Below are 24,041 nucleotides of genomic sequence, written 5' to 3'. Positions count from 1 at the left end.
AGACCCAGCTGCTATTGCATTGGTGTCTATGGTAGACAAACCCTGTTAAGTAAACCGGAACTGATAATATTTTGCGATGCTTAACGGCCCGAGTGAACTATCTTCATTTTTTCACCATCTTCGGTATCAATTCATCGTGGTTAAGTATCGCGAGAAGACATGTTATATGTGTTATCGTATATCATTTCCTCTAGATTTTCACATTCCCGCCATCATCGAGTACTGGAGGAAAACGTCGTGCGGACAACACTGTAAACAACATAATACTGGGGCCACCGAATGCCGGCTAAACCAACGTACTACTCCCCGAGGATTTAAAACAAAAATATAAAAATTTACAAGTTTCGTTTCAGGGATATTTCATTCAAAGGTAAGTGTTCCTTGTCTTGTAATTAAGTCAAGGCGATGTTTACCTCCAAATGACAAAATCAAACTAGCTAGCTATTCCTTGTCCTTTTTAGCAGCCAGCTATCGTTAGTTACGAACTTGCTCGTGCATGGGATATGGCTAGACTTTCCCAGCTAACTAGATGTGTAACTATCCAATGTTGTTTTGCTGAGTTGATTTGGGGGCGTCAATCTCATCTCGTAATATCCAGTTAGCCAGCTACCTAGCTACTAAGCTAGCTAACGTTAGCTAACTAACTAGTGGTTAGCGGTGTTTCACAGCAGTTATCTAGCCAACAGTAACTGACTCGAGTGTAGTGTGGCTGGGTCCTCCCTGCCCCAGACCGTATCTGTGCGTCAGAGATGTTTGCCTTGGAAGCTCCGATTCAAACGAATTAGACAGCTCTGACAGCGTATTAATGTCAAAATACGTTCATTACACACCAAATACAGTATGGAGTTTCGCTTATGAACTATCTACATTTACTCCCTTTATGGCCGGTATGTACTTAAGGTGTAAATAAAATATTTACAAGCAACCAAATGTATTTGGACATGAATACGCTTACAGAGTTGTGTAACGCATCGGTCACACGGACAGCTTTTTGCATTTTGGCATACTAGAAGTACATTCATTTCAAATGGAACGCTGCGTTTGCCTTGCAGCGTTGCGGAGGCAGTTGGATTGCGTTCTGTGTGTACATATGTTGGATTTATCGAATGTTTGCTCAAACTATATGCTTGATAGAAATGGTAGCAGAAGGTGAATGTTGAACTTTTGTTGCACACATATCCAGATGATGCTGCATACCATTTTGCGCAATGACGCTGTAGGCATAACGCTTCGATCACACCGACAGCGTTCTAGCGCTGCGGTATCATATTTATATAAAGTACGTTTTATATTTCTTAAAAAGTAGTGCACTGGGCCGTTATTAGTTCTGTATTAGTGGACCGCTATAGTCATTTGTAGCGCGGGCAAAAAAATAAAACATCTTGAAATATTTTTACTTTTGCCATCTGTCATAGTGTTGATTTGCTATGTTTATTTACGGAAATCACCATAGCAACACATACCATCATGCTGGCTTGCTTTTACAATTACTGTTTTTCTTGCTTTCTTGTCCCGCTATGCCCATAGGTATGATTTTTTTTGTCTCATCTATTAGAATAAAATATGTCCACAAGTTTGCGCAGTGCCCCTCTTTTACATTCTTTTGGGAGATCCCTGTAAGGTTGAATCTCTGAACATGACTATTTGTCATACAATGGGGGCATACTTAGCTAAGCATCGTTATGCCAGTTCAATTATAGCTAGCTAAGTAACATTAGTTCCCCCTCTATCTAGCTATGTCACTTGCTTGCTAGCTAAGTTTAACCAAGTGGCTAAGGATGCTTGTCGTAATACACTGCAGCCCAATGGGTAATGTGTAAACAATACCTTTGATTGTTGTGGATAATGCCACACTTACACTTCCCTGCCTAGCAGAGCTTCCCAAGACTTTACTTGCAATTCGGTAAACAAGTGGACCCCTCCCTGATTAGGTTAAAAACGGAATTGCATCATGCAAACATTTGTCACTGCCAAACATAAGCAGAACATTTCAATTTACAGCTTGAAAAATTTGCCCAGGTCACGTGCACTGGTCTGCACAGTATATTATTTAATTAAAGTATTTTGGCATAGTGTTCCCTTTCAAACCAGACTTACCCATAGGACAGGACAACTGTTTGTTGCGCCAACAATGTGTTAAAAGTTACTGGACGACTCAGTTGCTGCTCTCTTACTAGTGCTCTAAATGTTAAAAATAGATATATTTAAAGTAGTCGTAGGCGGTATCCAGATTGTCATACCTTCATATTGTTCTTGTAATATCCTGTGATATTCTGTAATACTTGCACTGAACACACGGGGCGCTATTTTCAAACCCCACTGAGACTTTGGTGAATGTAAACTAAATGCTAATGAACGCATTGCAAACATTTTATACTGTCTCTGACCTAAACTATTTGCAGGACAGACATCCCAGCTCAAAGTTATACAAGTAACTCAAAGTGCATGCTACTCTGTTTGCTGCATGCACAAAACAAATACTTGATCCAGGATGGAATTCTCTGCTATTACCAAGCAAAGCTTAATTTTGCAAGGAGCTAAGCACTTAGCTAGATGGCTAACTAGCTACTAAATTAGCAAACAAATGCACACCTGCAGAGCATTTAGCACATTTTAGGCAGTTAACTTAATAGTTATAAGAGATCTAGCTGGCAAACATTTAGTTGTGAATTCCATACTGTAACTAGATCACCTATCGCGTGCTGCACAACAAACAGTAAGTGACTCACAAGGCTCCGGTCTCTCGTTGTTGTGTGCTTGTAAACAAATTCCACATGACTGGGGGCTACTGGTAATCACTTTATCTCCTATTGTATTACACAAGTTGACTGCAGGTATTTACTTAAGTAGCTACACATTCAAATTTATAATTAAAAAAAAATCTAAATAGTTTTGACGGTATTGAAAAGCAATCCCATGGTTATTTCCAAATACCCGGTATACCGCCCAAGCCTAATTTAAAAAATGGCCTTGTTTGCACACAATCTACTTTTCCCTTCCATTAGGTTTATTTGGAGAGCACAACCCTGACAATCACCAATGGCAGCAGCAGTGCCCAAGCTCTCCAGCGGAAGCGTTGTCAAAATACGCTACAACAGTATAGACGTGGGCACCACTCGATGGAAGGAGGGGACCTTCGAGGTTCTTGAGAAGGGTAACAAAGTCAACCTGTGCCTGAAGTTCAATGCTGGTGGTCCACTCAAAAGTTTTCAGGTAATAGTTTTCCCTATATGTGCTCATTCACCTAACAAAATGGCATGATTACATTGGACTTAAATAGCTGATATTTTGTATGTTAAGACTGTCTTTTAAGGTACAGTACCAGTCAAAAGTTTGGACACTGACAGATTCAAGGTTTTTTCTTTATTTGTACTTTTTTCTACATTGTATAATAATAGTGAAGACATCAAAACTATGAAATAACACATATGGTGGCATGTAGCCTAGTGGTAAGAGCGTTGGGCCAGTAACTGAAAGGTTACTGAATCAAATCCCTAAGGTGACAAGGTAAAAAAAAATCTGTCGTCCTGCCCCTGAACAAGACAGTTAACCCACTGTTCCCCGGTAGCCCGTCATTGAAAATAATAATTTGTTGTTAACTGAATTGCCTAGTTAAAAGGTTAAATTTAAAGTTAAACAAATCAAAATATATTTTATATTTGAGATTCTTCAAATAGCCACCCTTTGCCTTGAATGACAGCTCTGCACACTCTTGGCATTCTCTCAAGCAGCTTCACCTGGAATGCTTTTCCAACAGTCTTGAAGGAGTTCCAACTGAGCTGAGCACTTGCTGAGCACTTGTTAGCTGCTTTTCCTTCACTCTGCGGTTCAACTCATCCCAAACCATCTCAATTGGTTTGAGGTCAGGTGATTGTGGAGGCCAGGTCATCTGATGCAGCACCCCTTCTCGGTCAACTAGCCCTTACACAGCCTGGAGGTGTGTTGGGTCATTGTCCTGTTGAAAAACAAATGATAGTCCAGCTAAGTTCAAACCAGTTGGGATGGCATATCGCTGAAGAATGCTGTGGTAGCCATGCTGGTTAAGTGCCTTGAATTCTAAATAAATCACAGACGGTGTCACCAGCAAAGCACCATCACACCTCCATGTTTCACGGTGGGAACCACACATGCCTAGATCATCCGTTCACCTACTCTGCATCTCACAAAGACACGGAGGTTGGAACAAAAAATTTAATTTGGACTCATCAGACTAAATTAGAGATTTACACCTGTCTAATGTCCATTGCTCGTTTCTTGGCCCAAGCAAGTCAGTCCCTTCTTCTTATTGGTGTCCTTTAGTAGTGGTTTCTTTGCAGCAATTTTACCATGAAGGACTGAGTCACGCAGTCTCCTCTGAACAGTTGATGTTGAGATGTCTGTTACTTGAACTCTGTGAAGAATTTATTTGGATGGCAATCTGAAGTGCAGTTAACTCTAATGAACTTATCCTCTGCAGCAGAGGCAACTCTGGGTCTTCCTTTCCTGTGGCGGTCTTCATGAGAGCCAGTTTCATCATAGCACTTGATGGTTTTTGCGACTGCACTTGAAGAAACTTTCAAAGTTCTTGACATTTTCCAGATTGACTACCTTCATGTCTTAAAGTAATGATGGACTGTCGTTTCACTTTGCTTGTTTGAGCTGTTCTTGCCATAATATGGACTTGGGTATTTTACCGTATAGGGCTATCTTCTGTATACCACCCCTACCTTGTCAGAACACAACTGATTGGCTCAAACGCATTAAGAAGGAAAGAAATTCCACAAATTAACTTTTAAAAAGGCACACCTGTTAATTGAAATGCATTCCAGGTGACCACCTCATGAAGCTGGTTGAGAGAATGCCAAGGGTGTGCAAAGCTGTCATCAAGGCAAAGGGTGGCTACTTTGAACAATCTCAAATATGCATGCTACATTTGGATCGTTTGGGGTCTCAGACCGATGCACTTTTATCTTTGATGCGTCTCGTTGAAACTTAACATCCCTAATTGGAGCCCATGTATCGAATCGTCTTGATATAGTATATGTTCATTATATATGTCTATGCTTTCAGCTCAACCATAATGTGAAGAATGTCACGATGCAATCCATGCACACTATGAGACGAATTGTGGTGTCTCTTAAGGATGGCAGTGTAGTCACCCTTGAGAGAATTCCCACTGCTGTGGCTGAGAAAATGAAAGAATATCTTGAGAAGTTGAAGCAGGGAAAACCAACAGGTAACAATCTATTGGAACTTGTAGATCATTAACTGTTTCTACAAATTTGCATGATTTACTGCGGAACTGGTGTCCTTCTGTTTGATAAGTGTTGTTTTCTTGTAGTTCTAAAGACATCCCAGGGAAGTGCAAGCTTCAGTGTGCTCGGGAATCGATCCGTAAAGAACGAGATTAGCCCACCTGGAGAACGACAGGTAAAGAGTTGTTGTAAGAAAGTACCTGTCATTTACAATCATACTGTTCCTGGTTTTTGCTTCTCTGAAAAGATTACTAATTTAAATCTGGCTCTGTTTCAGACAACATCCAGACGACCCAGTGTGGACAACAGGGAAGAGACGATGCCCCGCAAACCCCTGAGCAGTCCCAGCAGAGTCTCCTCCACACCTTCCCGCAGTGGGCTGTCTGAGAACAGGTAGGCAAGCCAACACACAGACCATCCAGGTAGATAAAGCATCACACACAGGCGCCGTCCTGACTCTGCACTCATACTTTCCCCCCTTGTTTATTTAAGTGGATTGGACTTATAAATTCACAAGGGGGAAGGAACAAGTGCGGACTTCTGGGTGAGGGGTATAGAATCCCAACGCAACCTCTTCCACCACTCTTTTGTCTCGCTAGCCTTTCTCCTGAGATTGCATTTCTTCATTTGACAGAGGCTAGAGTCTTCATGTGTGCATTGGTCTCATAACCACTCTTAAAGGGACATTTAAAAATGTGCACTTCATATTCATCATCTTCAGAACCATCTTTTGCCCCTTCAGGATTGAGAAGAGGAAGAGACACCTCACCTCTGACAGCGACCTGACTAAGGACTACCCCAAGGAGAATGACTCATCCAGGTATGACAACGACAATGTTACTTTACCAAGCAAAGGGTTAATTTCACCTCCCTTCCTGTCAATTTAGGCTTATGTCCATTGCGGCCTGGGGGTGTCTAGCGAGTGGGGGTGAGGGGGTAGGTGTTTTTACAGTGGCGGCCATGATTTAGCAGCACCGGTTTAGCGTAAAAGGGAAAATGCCATTACAACAGATCAAAACTTTTTGACGAAATTTGCTGTTACTGCACTTTCCCTTTGTAGGGCAGAGTTGTGCACCAGTGAATCTAAACTGTTTCTTGTATCTCAGCAACAACAAGACCACGTCGGACCTCTCCAGGAAGTTTCTGCTGAGCTGCAAAGACAAGCTGAAACAGGCAGAGGAGAACCGCTGCTCTGGTAAGCCCTCGTCAGACTGAGATAACCTTCTCCAGACTAGAACTGTGCCGTCTCTAGTCGCCCTGTGATAACTGTCTACCTTTCCCACCAGTTTCACTGGTTCCAGCGCCACTTCAGCCCACGTCATTCTACGGCAGCCGATCGGTGACCAAAGACTACTCCACGAGTCACTCTTTCCTAGACAGGTAAGTACGTTTTTTTTTTCACCTTTATTTAACCAGGTTGTCCCATGGATGTTAAGAAAACATACTTACGCATCATTAAGATGCTGCCACACCTTGACTTCAACATTTGTCGTTCCCTCCACAGGCCATCCAGTACATCCCAGACCACCTCGGCTAAAAGAAGTCTCATGTTACCCAATCACTCGACCCCCTTCAAGAAAGTGCGCCCCATGCTGGACTACGGTGGCTGGAACAAGCCGAGACCATCCACTCTGGCCCAGCCCCAGCCTCCACTGCAAGGGTAAGGAGACATCCCAGGGTTATACTGATGATTCTAAAGTTAACCTCCGGAGTCAATGAGGGGCTTTTCTAGTGCTGCCCACCTACCAGTAATGTGTGATTTACTATATCTGTTAATGCTCGTTATGAATGTGCCATACGGCTGACCCCAGTTAGTCGATTGTTTGTCAAGCATTTGCAAATACAATTTAAGGAACACGAGACGCCGGTCTTATTCACACCCATCTCTGTGAACTAATCCATTATGGGGGCCAAGACTAATACATTGTGTAGGCTGCGTGGATGGCAACAGTCCAAGTCGAAGGGAAGTGTGGCTAAGATGCACAATGCACGTCTCTCTCCAGAATGCGCACTCTCCTGCCAATTTGTGCACATTCGTTGGTTCTTAACTTCATTGTGTGAATTATTTGTGTTAGTGTCTATCAATTCTCCATTACATAAATCACCAGCAGTACATTTTACCGGTCTCACAGGCGTCTCACAGTACGGACATTGCAATTTATTGCCCTGGCTACATCTGCAGTCCTCATGCCTCCTTGCAGCATGCCTAAGGCACGTTCACGCAGATGAGCAGGGACCCTGGGCATCTTTCTTTTGGTGTTTTTCAGAGTCAGTAGAAAGGCCTCTTTAGTGTCCTAAGTTTTCACCTTAATTGTCTACCGTCTGTAAGCTGTTTGTCTTAACGACCGTTCCACAGGTGCATGTTCATTAACTGTTTATGAACAAGCATGGGAAACAGTGTTTAAACCCTTTTACAATGAAGGTCTGGGAAGTTATTTGGGTTTTCACGAATTATCTTTGAAAGACAGGGTCCTGAAAAGGGACGTTTATTTAAAAAAATCTTTCCCGCTCTCTCCTTTTCAATAACTACTCAGCATGAAAGGGAAAAATATCATGATCTGATCCAGTGGAAATGTCATAAAATAGGCCTACCTGATTATTTCTTATCCCTTATGCAAATAGCTTACAGCTGTGTCTGTCCCGAGCTCACTGGCACGGGAAACTCGGAAGGCCCAGAATATCTTATGCAATTTTGCAAATTCACTAGCATGTGCTTTGGGTCAGACCCAAGTTAATAGTTGATACAATGTTTAAAGTTTGTTGCAGACAGGCCATGGGTAGCCAATGTCATTTATTTCTATCGGGCTATTTTCAACCTGCAGGCTGCAATGTTTTTATTTGTTTGCTTATGTAGGTGATTGTTTTTATGTAGTTGGCAGTATAAGTTACTTTTTAGGTTTGTATAATTTTCATTTGAATACAAGTTTGATTAACCACATGACAATGATTGAGATACGAATACGTTATTATAAATTAAATTAAACTTATCCATGAAAGAACTGGCACGCAGATTGGTAGAAGTCTGAATTATTTTTGAAGGCACTGTATATCATGAGCTTTCTCATCTCCCAGATATAGGACAAACACTTCAAAACCTTGTTTCAGATTTATTTTGAATGTCTTTTTTGGCATTTTATGGCTGTTACTCAATGCAGTTCTCTGGGTTATAGTAGTATGTTTTTATATAAAAAATGGAAGAAAAAAAAACATCAAATTGGGATATCTAAAGGGGTCCTTGATATTCAAAATCAAATGGCAAAATGATCCAAAGTATGACCATCTCAAAACAATTACATATGTCAAGCTTTGAACCCATCCCCCCCACCCCCCAACGGCGTAGGCTCTTAAGAATTAAAGCATCAAAGCTTAATACATATAGTTGATTTTATTAAAACACACAGGGTGTGTCTAAATGGAAAAATACACACACGAATGTCAGCCAATTGATTGGTTGAAAGAAGACATTTCGGTCAACAAAGATTTTTTTGTTGTCGCTTACAACCCTAATGTGCCGAAGCAGATACTTTCAGTTGAAAACATGTCTTTTCACCAGTGGTTGTGGTACATAGATGGAGTTATACTTAAACCTTTTGCTGCAGATTCTCCAACCTGGGCAACACGTGTTACATGAACGCCATCCTGCAGTCTCTCTTCAGCCTGCCGTCGTTCTCCAATGACCTGCTGAAGCAGGGAATCCCATGGAAGAAGGTCCCCGCCAACGCCCTACTCAGGTAGCCTACTGTTACTGCAGTCACCCTTTAAAAAAATATTTGAGCCATTTAGCAGACGCTCTTATCCAGAGCGACTTAAAGTAGTGAGTGCACACATTTTCGTACTGGTCCCCTGTGGGAATCGAACCCACAACCCTGGCGTTGCATGCGCCATGCTCTACCAACTGAGTAGAGCCAGTATTTCCACTTTAACAAGGGATGCACCCTTTTAAAAGCTGTTTTTGTTTAGGTGGCTTAGTGATTTCATGGCTATGACTCAATATTTCTCTAACTGTTCAGCTGACTTGTGTACCTGCCCTGCACCCTCACTGACCCTCCTCTCTGTTGTGCGTGCAGACGCTTTGCCCACTTGCTGGCCAAGAAGGACAACTCGTGCCCCGAGGTAAAGAAAGACCTGCTGAGGAGAGTGAAGAGTTCCATCTCCTCCACAGCCGAGCGCTTCTCTGGCTACATGCAGAACGTAAGACCTATAATATTTGCACCACAACCATTTCGGCTCTTTTGTAGCTCTGTATACTCACCCCCCCTCCCCCCCAGGACGCCCATGAGTTCCTGAGCCAGTGCCTGGACCAGCTTAAGGAGGACATGGAGAAGGTGAACAAGAGCTGGAAGAGCGAATCGGCGGCGTGGGACGAGGCCCCTCAGCAGGCGGCCGCGGTCAGGCCTGGGGAGGAGGCGGACACCTCACACACCTACACCTGCCCCGTGGTGGTCAACATGGAATTTGAGGTGCAGCACACCATCACCTGCAAAGGGTGAGTGAATCATCACCTCAGACTGTGGATTTCTGGGTGGTACATCTCTTCTCTGATGGAAAATAAAATAATGGACGTGTATTAGACGTCATAGATTCAGCTTTTAAGAGTCCATTCCTTTAGCTTTTATGGTATTACCTTTCCTAAGCATATGAAATTGACATGAAGACCGACTGAATGTCATGTTATAAACAACAAATCATGAAAAAAAGGTTGTGCTATTGTGTGGTTTCAGCTGTGGAGAAGTGGTGACCAAGCGGGAGCAGTTCAACGACCTGTCCATTGACCTGCCTCGTAGGAAGAAAACCATCCCTCTCCGGTCCATCCAGGACTCTCTGGACCTCTTCTTCAGGGTGCGTGTCCACTGTCCCCAAAAACCACCAGGCTAGCTCCTGTCCAAATATACTGTATATCAACTAGGGCCGGGCATTGTCAAGCAAATAACTGCCGGTCTCACGGTAATTGACCGTTAATTAACATGAACACATTTAGCATCTCCTTGCTTCCACACACAGCCTACAAGCCACTGATGCAGATCTTTGGACATCTACATTTTAAAAAGTCTAATAAATCCATGTAATATGGCCTTCACTTTCACAATAAATCCATTATTTATTTTAGACTGGTCTAAAGAAACATGATATGAAGAAAATGTAGTCCATTTCAGAAGAACAGAATAGCATACTCTGTGTTGTCATTATCTGGCTTTGCCATATTGCTGTGGGCTATACTCATTTAGCAGACATTTTCTTAGAATTCCGTGCCATTATTTTATCATGTTTTATAGTATGAAGAATACAATTGAACAAAGCTGAACTTTTCTCAAAACGAGTTGAGGGAGTGCGCACATTCTATGTTGAGCGGTTAAAGAAACAGGTACTCCTATATGCTTAATTTAGAGTTATTTTTATGTAACTTTAGTTGTTCTACAAACGTTGGGCTCCTTGTTTATATTTTTTATACATTCTAAGGCTGCATGATGCGACTTTAATGATGATTTGAAAAAAGTCACATGAAAGGCATGAGCTCTGCTTTGTTTTTTGTGCAGGCTGTTCACACTTCATCAGTCTCTCATTCACAATTTGACAAGCACTTGATAATGCCTCGGATTTCCCGGCGGTATCCCTTTGTTTGGCTGTATTGCCCCCTAAAGAAATCCATGCCCTTTGTGGCCGTTGTGCCCTTGGGCTGAATATAATAATTTGAATTTCCTTCTCCCTGTGTGCTCTGAAGCACCTCTCACTCACATGGGTCTCCGTCACGTGAAGACAGACACGTCGGGGATGCAACTGCACGTGTCCTTATACAATTCCGAGGTGCATATTAAAGATATCGGAAGAACTGTCTACATTTACTTTGTCAGCCAACAAGATGAGTAGGCCTAACAAACAGCAAAAGCACTTGCCTATGCCAATCTACTATCCCTTATAGTACAAAAGTTGACCTATTATATTCTGTGCAAGAAATACATATTCCCAACATTGTCTGAGACACTTGTGGGATGCCAAATTAATACAACCACTTGCATAACAACATATTTTTTATGCAATGAGGCTGATGCAACAGAACAGAATGTTTAGCTTAAAATGTTGATAAACTATTAGGCTATTTCTTCACATTATAAGCGCAGCAATGCGCACACGGTAGCAGGCTATAAGTGCGAATGTTCCATTAGCGGGAAAACACCATTATCAAAAGTGCCTGCAAATGGGATTATGCATATAATGCTTTTATTATAAAGGTACACTTGTATGGTATTATCTTCTCCAAACTTGAAACTGGCGGGCTGCTTATGTATGCCAGTTAGGCTCTATACCCCTTGTAAAGCAGATTAATGTAAGAAGTTATTTGGTCACTTTAGTTGTGATACTAACCTTACCAAACATATAGGTCTATGGGCTAGGTTACATGAGGATTGGGACTATGATTCTTTTTAAAGTCGCAAAAAAATGTATGCATTGTTTCTTGCCTTCCGCCGGGCATCATTCACAAGTGATATATCATTCACAAGTGATCGGCTAATTTTGTCACCTATCAGACTATTCTTGATTTAATCTTGTCTTTACATATACTAAATAAAGTGTGAAATTTGATTTAGAATGGACCATTATCATGCACCTGTCTCAAAACGGGCAGGGGGAAAAATACATCTACTGTATGCACTTAAATAGCAAATGGAGGATGTTTTTCCCGGGGTTCATTTTTATGCCAGCCAGGTTGGCTATACTTCTGTTGTAAAGATGAGCAATGTGCTTAATATTAGGAAAGTTGAGATATATAGTAGGCCTATCTTATAGAAAGCTGATGGGATCCTCTTTTAATAAGTAGAGGCCATCACTCTGTTTTCTCACGCAATTGCATTGCCTATAGAAATGTTGAGCAACATGAGCTCATGGGCTCTCATGAAGTGTTTGATTAGATTTTCCATTACATTTGCATTGATGTCAGAGTGATTAGAGGGACAATAGAGTGCTGAGTACCAGGCAGTTAGCAGCATCAGCTCTTGGAAACTCCTAATTACTGCGACTGCCTTCATGACTCGTGACCACCGGTGTGGCAGTAATACGGTCACCGTAACAGCCCTAATATCATCTCACTAAAGCATGGGTGACCAACTTTTATATTAAAAACAAAACAAATTGGATGGGAGGGACATACTTAATATACTTTTAAAATGACTAAAACCAAATTTAAACTGAAGAAATAATGGAGCTACAGTCACCGTTTCTTGACTGTCCAGTTTACTAATAATCACCGAAATGAAAGTTAGACAGTCGGGGAGCATCAAATTCCAAAAATTAAGAATAGAGGATAATTTTTTTAGCAAATTGACGCAAAGGAAATGTAACAACTTTTCAGTGTGGCTCTCGTTGAAGAACGAATGCGGCCCTTGAGGCAAACTGGGTTTTACCCCCCCCCCCCCCCCCCCCCACACACACACACACACACACACTAAATGCAATGAAACAGTTAACCTAGTATCCAAATCCTAATAGGAAGTAGATGAGTTGAATGTGTGTTCCAGATGGAGGAAATCGAGTATTCTTGTGAAAAGTGCAGCAGGAAAGCGGCGACAGTGACTCATAAATTCAGCCGACTCCCCAGGTATGCCCCGTGTGTCTACAACAGTGATCTGATGTTAAAGTGAATGAGAAGTGGTATGAGGTTCACCAGAACCCTAAATTAATTCCTTTCTGTTGCTCCCCCCCCCCATGCAGAGTTCTTATCTTGCACCTGAAGCGCTACAGCTTCAACGCCCAGCTGTCTCTAAACACTAAGCTGGGCCAGCAGGTGATGATTCCCCGCTATCTCACATTGCTGTCCCACTGCACAGACACTACGCAGCCTCCCCTCAGCCTGGGCTGGAGCGCACATGGAACCATGTAAGAAACGCACCCCACAGTGAAAATTATCCAACGTTTGTTGCATAATTATACAATTTTACCAAGGCTTGACATAAATTTTTGTACTCCACATTTTTTGGGGTGTATGTAACACTTTGGGCCAAAAAGGTAACTGAAAATTGTTGTATGATGCAAGGCACCACTTTACAAAATAAAATGTGTTATTAGGCCTGTTACAGTGCCTTCAGAAAGTATTCATACCCCTTGACTTATTCTACATTTTGTTACATCCTGAATTCTAAATGGATGGAATGGATTATTTTCCTCACCAATCTATACGCAATAACCCATGAAAACATGTTTTTAGAAATGTTTGCAAATTTATTGAAAATTAAATACAGAAATATCTCATTTATATATGTATTCACACCCCCTGAGTCAATACTTTGTAGAAGCACGTTTGGCAGCAATTACAGCTGTGAGTCTTTCTGGGTAAGTCTCTAAGAGCTTTCCACACTGTATTGTCAACATTTGCCCATTATTCTTAAAAAATATATTTTTTAAACTATCAAATTGGTTGTTGAACATTGCTAGACAACCATTTTCAGGTCTTGCCATATTTAAAAAAAATCAAATGGCTAAAGTAGCCTACTTCAAAGCAAGGTAGCTGTTTATTGATAACATCCTTTCAGGGGAGATCTATTGACAGCATGGGAGACATTACTAAATTCTCAATTAGGATTATCTAAGAATATATTTTAAAGTTGTCAGAATGACATGCCCAATGTTGAACAGAGGGGAATCCCAGCTTTCCAATTGTGTCAGACTTTTACAGCCGGAGTAAGCATTGATTTATTAACGCACCCGTTGATCAACTGCGTGTCGCCATTTGTAGTTTAGGTGTAGTTAGGACATTGGAGATGACAATTACATTAATACATGATAATAGTTAACTACCGAGAACTATCCAGGCTACACAATAGGTGTTGATTTGGCAAACTAGTTGGTCTGTCATTATTTTGTAGCTTTACCTGCTGTAATCTCCCTCTCTCCTCTAGCACACATGCAGTTGATGCACACACCCATTACTTTTTTCCAGGGTTTATCTGTACAAAACCTGTTTGCTGACCGAAAATGTGCTATAACTGTGCACGTAACTCACTAATCGGCAAGGATTAGAAACAAATGTGCACACGTGGCTACACACAGATCTGTTCTTTGATCTCAATAGCACATCTCGCCAAAGGGATTATTGAAAGACCACTCTGCCTGTCAATGCAATACAATCCTACTCTAATGTGCTCTGCAGAAATTAAATGACCTTACCACACCCTGTTTTTTTGTACAGGGCACGAACACTGAAGGCCTCCCAGTTGGTGAACTCCTCCTCACTGCTTTGGTAAGCCACTCATTCAACCCCTCTCTAACACTATGGTATCACTTCCACACACTTCCACCCCATGGACACCAATCATGTTTACAGTAGGTCTCTTGTTTCCTTGATGGGAACATTGTGTGGATCAGCGGGTCCCAGACTTTTCCATTCCAGGAAAATCACCGGCAAACTCTTGAGGACCACATTCCAGGAATGGCGGAATTTAACAAAGTATCTTGGCGGTCAAATATAGAGTACATTTTATCAGTAAATGTAACTTATTATTAATAGTTGTATTATTATTTAAAAGGGTATAGAATCACCTTGATCCCCTCTGTCGAAGACGTTTGAACCTTATTTTTTGATATTTTCAGTGGTTTTGTTAACAAACATGAGAATTAAAAACAGGTTTGACCATGATCTTGCAGAGTTACTCCACCTCAAGAATTGCATTTGGTGAAAGGCTCGGCACATGCATACTCAGGCTGACTGGCTCTCGTTCAGGCAAATGAGAAATAAGTGCACTCAGGCTACCCGGAAGGCCAAAGTTAGTTACTTTTAAGGAGCAGTTCTCTCTCTGGGTCTAACCCCAAAAAGTAATACCTATGAGGCTTAAGAGCTTGAGGTAGTCACCTCATTCAAGTATTTGGGAGTATGGCTAAACAGTGCACTGTCCTTCTCTCAGCACATATCAAAGCTGCAGGCTAAAGTTAAATCTAGACTTGGTTTCCTCTATCGTAATCGCTCCTCTTTCACCCCAGCTGCCAAACTAACCCTGATTCAGATGACCATCCTACCCATGCTAGATTGTGGAGACATAATTTAAAGATTGGCAGGTGAGGGTGCTCTCGAGCCGCTAGATGTTCTTTACCTTTCGGCCATCAGATTTGCCACCAATGCTTCTTATAGGACATATCACTGCACTCTATACTCATATGTAAAAACTGGTCATCTCTGTATACCCCTCGCAAGACCTACTGGTTGATGGTTATTTATAAAACCCTCTTTGGCCTCACTGCCCCGTATTTGAGCGCTCTACTGCACCCCTCATCCTCCACATACAACACCCGTTCTGCCAGTCACGTTCTGTTAAAGGTCCCCAAAGCACACACATCCCTGGATCGCTCATCTTTTCAGTTCACTGCAGCTAGTGACTGGAACGAGCTGCAACAAACACTCAAACTGGACAGTTTTATCTCGATCTCTTCATTCAAAGACTCAATCATGAGTAATGTGTCGTTGTCTCTACCTTCTTGCCCTTTGTGCTGTTGTCTGCGCCCAATAATGTTTGTACCATGGTTTGTTGCTACCATGCTGTGCTTTTGTCTTAGTTCTCTCTTTATGTAGTGTTGCGTTGTCTCTTCTCGTGTTGTGTGTTTTGTCCTAGGCCTTTTGCCTTTTGGTAGGCCGTCATTGTAAATAAGAATTTAAGACTTGCCTCGTTAAATAAAATACATTGTTATTACAATTTGCATTGTGTAAAGTAATTATAAATCACAAAATTAGATTCTAAAAATAAATGAAAAAATGTTGGACCACCGCAACTGCCTGTCAATTGAAAACCACTGGTGTAAATGTTTGGTTCTTCTAACCACTGTCTTTATTTCCTTCCTCCAGGAAAGTGTCTCTGAAGGCGGGGGGCAGCTCCAGCAGTATCCTGGTGGACTCTGACAGCGAGGAGGAGCTGAGCCGGAAGGCGGTGAGCCGCAAGCGACGCCTCAGCGACTGTCTGCCTGATGACAAAGCAGAGGAGGTAGGGGGACTGGGGGGAGAAATTAGTTACTACAACTTAACCACTGACACATGCAGGGCCAGGTTGAAAGAATACTGTGGGTTTAGGTCCGGTGTGACATGGTGGGCTCTGGTTGTGTGTTTCGGTCCAGCGAGGCGTCCAACACACAGACGCGTCAGACATCAACGATGAGGCGATGCTGGCGGTAGTGCTAGAGATGAGTTGTCAAGACACTGGTCTCTCCTGCCCTGCCCCTGAGGACGAGCCAACCAGCAGCCCCGACACGGGCTTCGGTGACGCCGACCCCGACACCCAGGAGACAAACTACCACCCAGACCTGCTGGAGACGGACAACAAACCGTCTGCAGGTAACCACGACACACACACACACCCCAGCCAGGAGAGAAAGGGAAGTGTAGGCTTAAACAGACTACACACCAAAACAACTCTCTGTAGTTACTAGATGTCCATTATGAAATTTGTGAAATTGTAATTTCCTTGAACTATCCTATACTAAGTCATGAAGACCATGGACTGTTTTGAAATGTGCGTTTCACCAACCCTTGCGCAACAGAGTGTATCTGTGTGTGTAGATGTGCTGAACTCCCTGGACCTGACCATGGACGAAAACAAGGAAAACCAGACACCTGAAGGGGTGCAGGGAGAGCTGGACTGGGTGCAGCAGTATAGCCTGGAGCAGGAGCGGGAGGAGCAGGAGCTGCAGCAAGCCCTGGCCCAGAGCCTGCAGGAGCATGTAAGACTCCCAACACACACTAGGCCATTACATAGAGAGACCTATACAGCTCTACCCTTTGACATTTTACTGTTGGATTAACCTGGTGTTGGTGGTTCACAAATGTTTTTGTAATGTAGGCTAATCTTCCCTCAGCTTGTTTTGGTGAATACCCAAAATGGGTTTTAAGCTCTGACCCACCAACTTTATATAATGTCAACTAGGTGTCTACTTGACCCTGTATCCAGCAATGCTGCCTTGTTGCACCATCACAATACAATCCAGTGACATTTTCAATTTGTGGGATGTCCTACAGGAAGCCCAAGAGATGAGGGAGGACGACGACCTCAAGAGAGCCACAGAGCTCAGCCTGCAAGGTACATCATAGACACCAGTACCCCTTTTTAAGCAAATACTCAGCTTCACAAAAGAAAAGCAGTGTGTGTGTGTGTTTACACCAGTGGTTGGAATCAGTTCCGGTGTTCCAACCAGAAAATACGTTCTGAACCGGTTCGAACCAATAAATAAAAAAAGTAGCAGTTCATATAGGTCAGTGAGGGGCAACTTTGATAGGGGTGGGGGCCACACACTCTGAACTCATCATGAGGGGCTGTAGTTGCCCACCCCACACACACACTGCGAGCAAAACATTTTAGTGGCCCACCTCTTGACAGCGAAGAGACTTAAGTTTAGAGTTCATTTTGTGCAATTTTATACATTTTGTCATAGTGTAGAGAGAAATATTTGCAGTTTTAATATGGTATCTGAGTGAGACTAACAAAATCAATGAGGGTGGTCCCTTGCTGATAATTTGACCGTGATAACAAGTTTAGTTTAGCGGCCAGCAATCTAATTTACCAATCTGAAAACATTTAGCTGACATGGGCTAATTGACTATCAGTGACAGACATAACAATAGAGAAGCTGCTGATTCACAACCAAATTTCTAAATTGCACCTTGTGTATTCTACTATTCTAACTTGCAATAAACAGTAAGTTGAGTTGAATTTGATCCGAGGGCCTCCAAAAGGGGGCCTGCAGGCCGCATGCCGGCAGTTGCCCATCCCTAATCAGTGGTGGAAATTGTCATACTTCAGTAAAAGTAAAGATACCTTAATACAAAATGACTCTAGTAAAAGTGAAAGTCACCCAGTAAAATCCTATTTAAGTAAACGTCTAAAAGTATTTGGTTTTAAATATGCTTAAGTATCAAAAGTAAATGTCATTTCTCAAATATACTTCAGTATCAAAAGTATAAATCATTTCCAATTCCTTATATTAGGCAAACTAGACGGCACCATTTTCTTTTTTTACATTTATGGATTGCCAGGGACACGCTTCAAACCTCATACATAATTTACAAACTAAGCATGTGTTGAGTGAGTCCCCCAGATAAGTGTGTGAATTAGACAATTTTCCTGTCCTCCTAAGCATTCAAAATGTAATGAGTACTGTTGGGTGTCAGGGAAAATGTATGGAGTCATTTTCTTTAAGAATGTAGTGAAGTACAAGTATAAAGTTGTCTAAAATAGAAATAGTAAAGTACAGATACCCCCCCCCCCCCCCCCCAAAAAAAAACGACTTCAGTAGTACTTTAAAGTATTTTTACGTAAGTACTTTACATCACTGTCTTATTTACATGTTTGATTGGTCAGATAAGTGCAGGCGCGAGATGCGACTGAAATTTCACGGGTGAGAAGAGGGCAACGTGGTGGACATGGAGGGGGCTTGGCTTGAAGCTCTGAAAATCATGATGTGAATTGGAATGTGTTTAGGCTGTTACTAGCATAATAACTTCACAAAATTACCAAATTATATTCGAGACATTAGAAATATTTTGGGAACTAAAAAGAATGTTAGTAAGCCGTAGGCAAGATATGAAAATAACGGTTTTGTTCCAGAACACTAGAGATCCCTTTCGTTCCCGGTTCCGTTTCACTTCCTCTGTTCCGTTTTTGGTTCCCTGAACTGGTTCCAACCCCTGGTTTGCGCATATCAGTGGTTTTCATGCGTCTTGATCTGCTCTGCTGGTTTCTCCCTCCCAGAGTTCAACAACTCGTTGCCGGAGCTGCTGTGTTCAGACGAGGATTCTGGGAACGAAGAGGTGCTGGACATGGAGTACAGCGAAGCAGAGGCTGGGGACCTGAAGAGGAACGCTGAGGTACAGAGCCTCCCTCCTTTTCCTCATCTCCCACACTAACCAGCCTTCACCAGGGTCCTGTTCAGTAGGGAGTAAACTCTCGTGGACAGACGCACATAACATGTAGTAGCGTCTTACAAGAGGCTGAGATGTGACGACTAACGAGCAACTTTGTTCTGGTACGCATTTTTTTTTTGTCACTGATGATTTGGACAAATCATGATTTCGCAGGTGCCCACATCTTTCGAATTTCTAAATGGGACATTTGGCCCATAGACTTGCCTGAAACTGGCAGAGTTTCTTTTTAGGGGGGTCGAGACTTGGCTATTCTTGTTAGTATCTTTTCTAACGTGTGTGTGTATATGTCCCCCCCCCCGCTGCCCCCAGAACTTAATTGAGCTTCTGATGCAATTACACAACATTTTAGTTCTGGGTGTCTGACATTAAGTAAGGAGAAACTTTTTGAAATGGAGTGAAACGTCCTGGCTTGAACACCTCTTCCTTTCTTGTTCCCAGAGTGGAGATTTGGCCAACTCCTTCCGACTGATCAGTGTAGTCAGTCACATCGGGAGCAGCTCCTCCTCTGGTAAGCACTGCCCTCCTTATAAACAACAGTCTGCTGAGATGTATGGCTGTGTTACGAGATGCACTGTTGTTTGTGGGACCCAAAAATGTGTTCAAGTTGAGTAAATATTGAAGCATGAATGTCATTAATATTTTTTGGTAGCAATGGATTTCTGTGCATCTCAAAACGCACTACTGTGTAGCAGGAGCCACAGATTATCACTCATCCGTGAAACAACGTAAAGCATGAAAATATAAGGTCGTGTGAGCTGAGGCAGCATATGATTACGATACCATGAGAACCCCAAACACTGAATTCTTGTAGTCTAATATTAACCTATAATTCAATCTCCCGACCCTCAGGCCATTACATCAGCGACATCTACGACATGAAGAAGCAGTCGTGGCTGACCTACAATGACCTAGACGTGTCGCGCACGCAGGAGGCCACGGTGCAGAGGGACCGCGACCGCAGCGGATACATCTTCTTCTACATGCACAAGTGAGTGTCTCTCTTATCCCTTCCATTAAGGTCCATATCCCAGCTTCAGATGGAGTGTGGGGTTGTGTTCAGTGGAGAAAATGCAGTGAAACGTGTCCTGAACTTGTCCAATAACAACATAGATTTGTTTTCAGTTGTAAAAACTTTGCAACGGTATCCCCTACTGAATACCAAAACCCTGTTTTCTTATGCTTAGGCAATGAGGCACGAGGGGGTGTGGTATATTGCCAATATACGATGGCTAAGGGCTGTTCTTATGCATGACGCAACGCAGAGTGCCTGGATACAGCCCTTAGCCTGGTATATTGGCCATATACCACAAACCCCTTATTGCTATTATTAACTGGCTACCAACGTAATTAGAGCAGTAAAAATGAATGTTTTGTCATATACCTGTGGTATACATATACCTGTGATATACCACAGTTGTCAGCCAATCAGAATTCAGGGCTCAAACAGCCCAGTTTATAATAAGGAGTAAGCAACCAGCCTCCCGTCACTATGCACTACACCAGTCTGAGTATAATCCAGTGGCGGCTGAGCGCGACCCAGCTCCAGTAAGCAGGGCTGCCAACACCAATGGGCAACTGAGCAGAAGCTGGAACAAACCCCCCCCCTCATGCAATTAGAAAAGCTCATTTGTTCAAAGCTCTTCTTTTGTCGGAAAAAATAAAGGGAGGAAATTAAACCGTCTACTAACTCGAAGAATGCTAGGGGGGTTTAATACAAATGAAGTTGTACATTCACTTATTGTAGGAGATGTTTGTCTAACTTGGTGTTGTGTGTATCATATACACTGGAACCCACTATAATGGACGTGGATGCCTTGACTGACTGCTGTGTTTGTTCCCTCCTCTCCTCAGGGATGTTTTTGAGGAGCTGTCTGAGCTGGAGAGAACAGGGGCCAGTGGAGGAGCCTCCGAGGCAGGGAGGACCGTCCTGCAGCCCCTCTGAGCAACCAGTCTGTCATCAATCAATCACACACACCAACCAACACACTCCAACAGCACAGAGCTGTTCCCCATCAGATGTCGGGTTAAAGAGAACCCTTCTCCAGTACTACTGATCGCCGTCCACATTTTGCCCTCTTCAGGCACTTTGTCCCTTTTTTAAACAAAACAGACCAAGGTAGCTTCTGTCAGACTCAAGATGTCAGCACACATACAGCCCACATTCTTCTCTCCAGGTCCATTCAGAAATGAGACATGCAGCGCACTCAAAATAAAGGAGTCGACTATGTTCTTTGTTTATTCAAGCATAAGAGATTAGCCCCCAACTTTGTTTATTTTCTATGATTTGTTGAATAACTTGTAAAATAGTTTCTTGGCACTCGTATGATATTAACTATCATGCATTTAAGAACTTTGATAGAAAGTGTCAGATGGATTATATGGTTGACTTAATTTCCATCAAACCAAGATTTATTCTTCTGTGTTGGAATAAAAGCTAATTTAAGGTTAGTACTTTCTTCTATATGCATCGAATACATGTGGTGCAATATTTATTTTGTGGCATAGATTTGCCAATACTGCTTGTTTGTATTCTGTTCCAGAGCTGAGTCGGGTGTGTTCAAATTTTTTTCTTCAATTTCTTGCAATGCTTTACTTATGGACTGTTTGTGTTGCTGTTTTATTCATGTTTTATCACCTTGACAAACTAAACATTAATAAAGTAGCTTGCTTTTGTTTTTATAAGCTTACGATCCTAGGGGTTCCCTAGTGCCTCCCAGTACAGAACCGGTAGTTTCTTTTTCTAAAGCGCTTTACTTTGAGAAATGCACAACCACTTTGTTTAGAATGTGTTCCTTCAAACCGCTGACAATGCAGAAACGTGTATTACATGTGTAAGCTATCCTGCATAGGCTTTGCTTTTAATAAGGAGAAGATTTAACTATTTATTTTAGCAGAGGTCTGTTTATAATGGCCAGCTCAAATGGCTCATCACACCTGAGCAGGCCAGTATTCGCATCTTTTAGACTACTTTTTGCTAAGATTAGGGTTTGGCAAGCTATTTACTGGTCTCCTGCATTAAGTGAGAAAGAACAGGTTTTACGTTGACAAGCGTGTCTGATGTGGAATGCAAAGGAGTAGCAGAGTGGACTGAGTTTTTTGTTTTGTTTCGGCTCCAGTATTTGACTTCCTACATTGCATTTTAAAATAAAAATGAATTTAAACAATGGTTTTGGACATTTTTAATTGTCATCAATGTCAAGTCATGAGTAGTCCAGTTTAATTGTAAAAAGAATAGTCTGTCTAGTGCCATAGGTAAAAGCTCAGCAATCACATGAAGGCTGACACAGTCTGTAGCTATCACTTGGAAATGGGCAGTTTATTCATGATCAAGAAGTCATCTTGCAAGTTTCCAACTCCATCCAAGCTAAGTCCATTCGTTTCCAAATCCATCCATTTCAAAGGCCTTCCATTGCAGGTGGTTCTTGGTGGTCACCCGTCTTGGCTACATTTCTTGGTCAGAGGCACCAGCTGTCTGCCAGTGAATCTGTTGAACTCATTAAGTATGTAGCTTTCCTTCTGCAGCATCTGGGAGCACAGATATACAACTGTTAAAAGGAAATCTTTCATTGAGAAAAAAAAGTGTGGGACCTAGCCATTGCACTTTTAATTATCATCCATACCTCTTTCCACTCCTCCTCAGTTTCATGTCTGTAACCCAACAAGTGACAGATTCCATGAGCAGTGACTGACTGAGGAAGGAGAGAAGAGGTACAAAAGAAGTCAAATGAACAAGCACTAATGCAACTACTAGTGTTTAGTGTAATAAAAACAATGGTCTGTCTATCAATCTTGGGACCCAGAACCATATTTAGTGTGTGCTGGCAAGTATTTCACTAGAAACTTTATACTTTTGCATGTGAATGGTGTTCACATGATGATAGTCACAGGACAAACCATTTATCATGCAGTATTTCACCATTCTAAAAGGCAAGGTGGGCCACCCCGCCTCACTTATGCTCCCGCCAAAAAGACCCTGGCTTCGATTGAAAATGTGATTTAATGTCTGTTGCATGATATTACGGCGTTGTATGTCATTGTAAATAAATATTTGTTCTTAACTGACTTCCCTAGTTAAATAAAGGTTAAATAAAATAAACGTTGCACATGCATTGTGTGGCTGTTTCACTAGTAGCTTGCTCACTGTGAGAATTCCATGAAGATCCTGAGATTGCTGCTGGCACTGTTTCATCAGGTATTCAACCCCCAAGAAAATGTCTCCAAGGTTCAGTTCATCTCTGTAAATGGGGCAAGGCAGCTTCCCAGGCCTCAGCTCCTTTAAAAACAAAACAAACATCGATCACCGTTTCTTTACCTAAATTCAATTTCCGAAATGTTCACATAGCGAACAGGGTAACACTTCCAGATGCCAGAGACCATCCCACCACTGCATCTTGAACCTGTGGTGCATTAACACCCGTGCCATGACATCTCAGATCTCTTGACAGGGGCAGGTGACTGCTAGGAAGAGAACTTAGATACCAACCTCATAGAATGGAAATGAGAGGACATCAGTGGGCATATTTTTTTTCCTATAAATGTTATTGATGCGTTGAATTTTGCGGTTGTCCACGCAAATGACTCCCAAATCAAATTTTTGGATGCCCAATATGTGCCTCAACGTCTCCACATCCTTCCGTAGCCTCGCGCGTCGCAGCGGCACCACGTTCTGAAGATTCCGTAGAACTACACCCATTTGAAAACGCCAGCCACTAATGTTACAAAAACTCTGAAGGAAATAGTTTTCATCAAGTAGTCGTAAAAATTACGAATGTCTACATACAAGAAACAGGTATCCTAGGTAACTAGCGTGTTGTTAGCCGGCGAATGCTCGTTGGTTCAATCAAGGTGACTCAGTCGTTCCAGTTGTTGAAGGCATTATTATTTTAGATTATGAATACAAATATGTACTATTCTACAAC

General features: G+C 42.2%; 2 protein-coding genes across 2 annotated transcripts; one reads left to right on the top strand and one right to left on the bottom strand.

The window, feature by feature from the left end:
* The first annotated feature begins 183 nt into the window (after positions 1 to 183).
* LOC129816382 (ubiquitin carboxyl-terminal hydrolase 37-like) lies at positions 184 to 22,288 on the top strand. The gene is made up of 24 exons (XM_055870804.1): positions 184 to 370; positions 3,006 to 3,213; positions 5,050 to 5,215; positions 5,321 to 5,409; positions 5,512 to 5,627; positions 5,977 to 6,054; positions 6,341 to 6,429; positions 6,521 to 6,614; positions 6,739 to 6,894; positions 8,834 to 8,965; positions 9,302 to 9,425; positions 9,503 to 9,720; positions 9,956 to 10,073; positions 12,746 to 12,825; positions 12,939 to 13,103; positions 14,413 to 14,463; positions 16,057 to 16,192; positions 16,323 to 16,539; positions 16,765 to 16,925; positions 17,221 to 17,281; positions 18,950 to 19,065; positions 19,561 to 19,630; positions 19,972 to 20,110; positions 20,974 to 22,288. Exons 2-24 carry the CDS (start codon positions 3,040 to 3,042, stop codon positions 21,062 to 21,064), a joined length of 2,841 nt encoding a protein of 946 aa, XP_055726779.1. The 5' UTR covers positions 184 to 370; positions 3,006 to 3,039; the 3' UTR covers positions 21,065 to 22,288.
* ybey (ybeY metalloendoribonuclease) lies at positions 22,287 to 24,030 on the bottom strand. The gene is made up of 4 exons (XM_055870823.1): positions 23,606 to 24,030; positions 23,264 to 23,395; positions 22,743 to 22,811; positions 22,287 to 22,647 (listed from the first exon to the last, which is right to left on the bottom strand). The coding sequence occupies exons 1-4, from the start codon at positions 23,813 to 23,815 to the stop codon at positions 22,552 to 22,554; spliced, it is 507 nt and encodes a 168-aa protein (XP_055726798.1). The 5' UTR covers positions 23,816 to 24,030; the 3' UTR covers positions 22,287 to 22,551.
* Between the last annotated feature and the right edge of the window lie 11 nt (positions 24,031 to 24,041).

Source organism: Salvelinus fontinalis, chromosome 19 (genome assembly GCF_029448725.1).
Source record: "Salvelinus fontinalis isolate EN_2023a chromosome 19, ASM2944872v1, whole genome shotgun sequence".
NCBI lineage: Eukaryota > Metazoa > Chordata > Actinopteri > Salmoniformes > Salmonidae > Salvelinus > Salvelinus fontinalis.
This window is presented reverse-complemented; position numbering and strand designations above follow the sequence as displayed.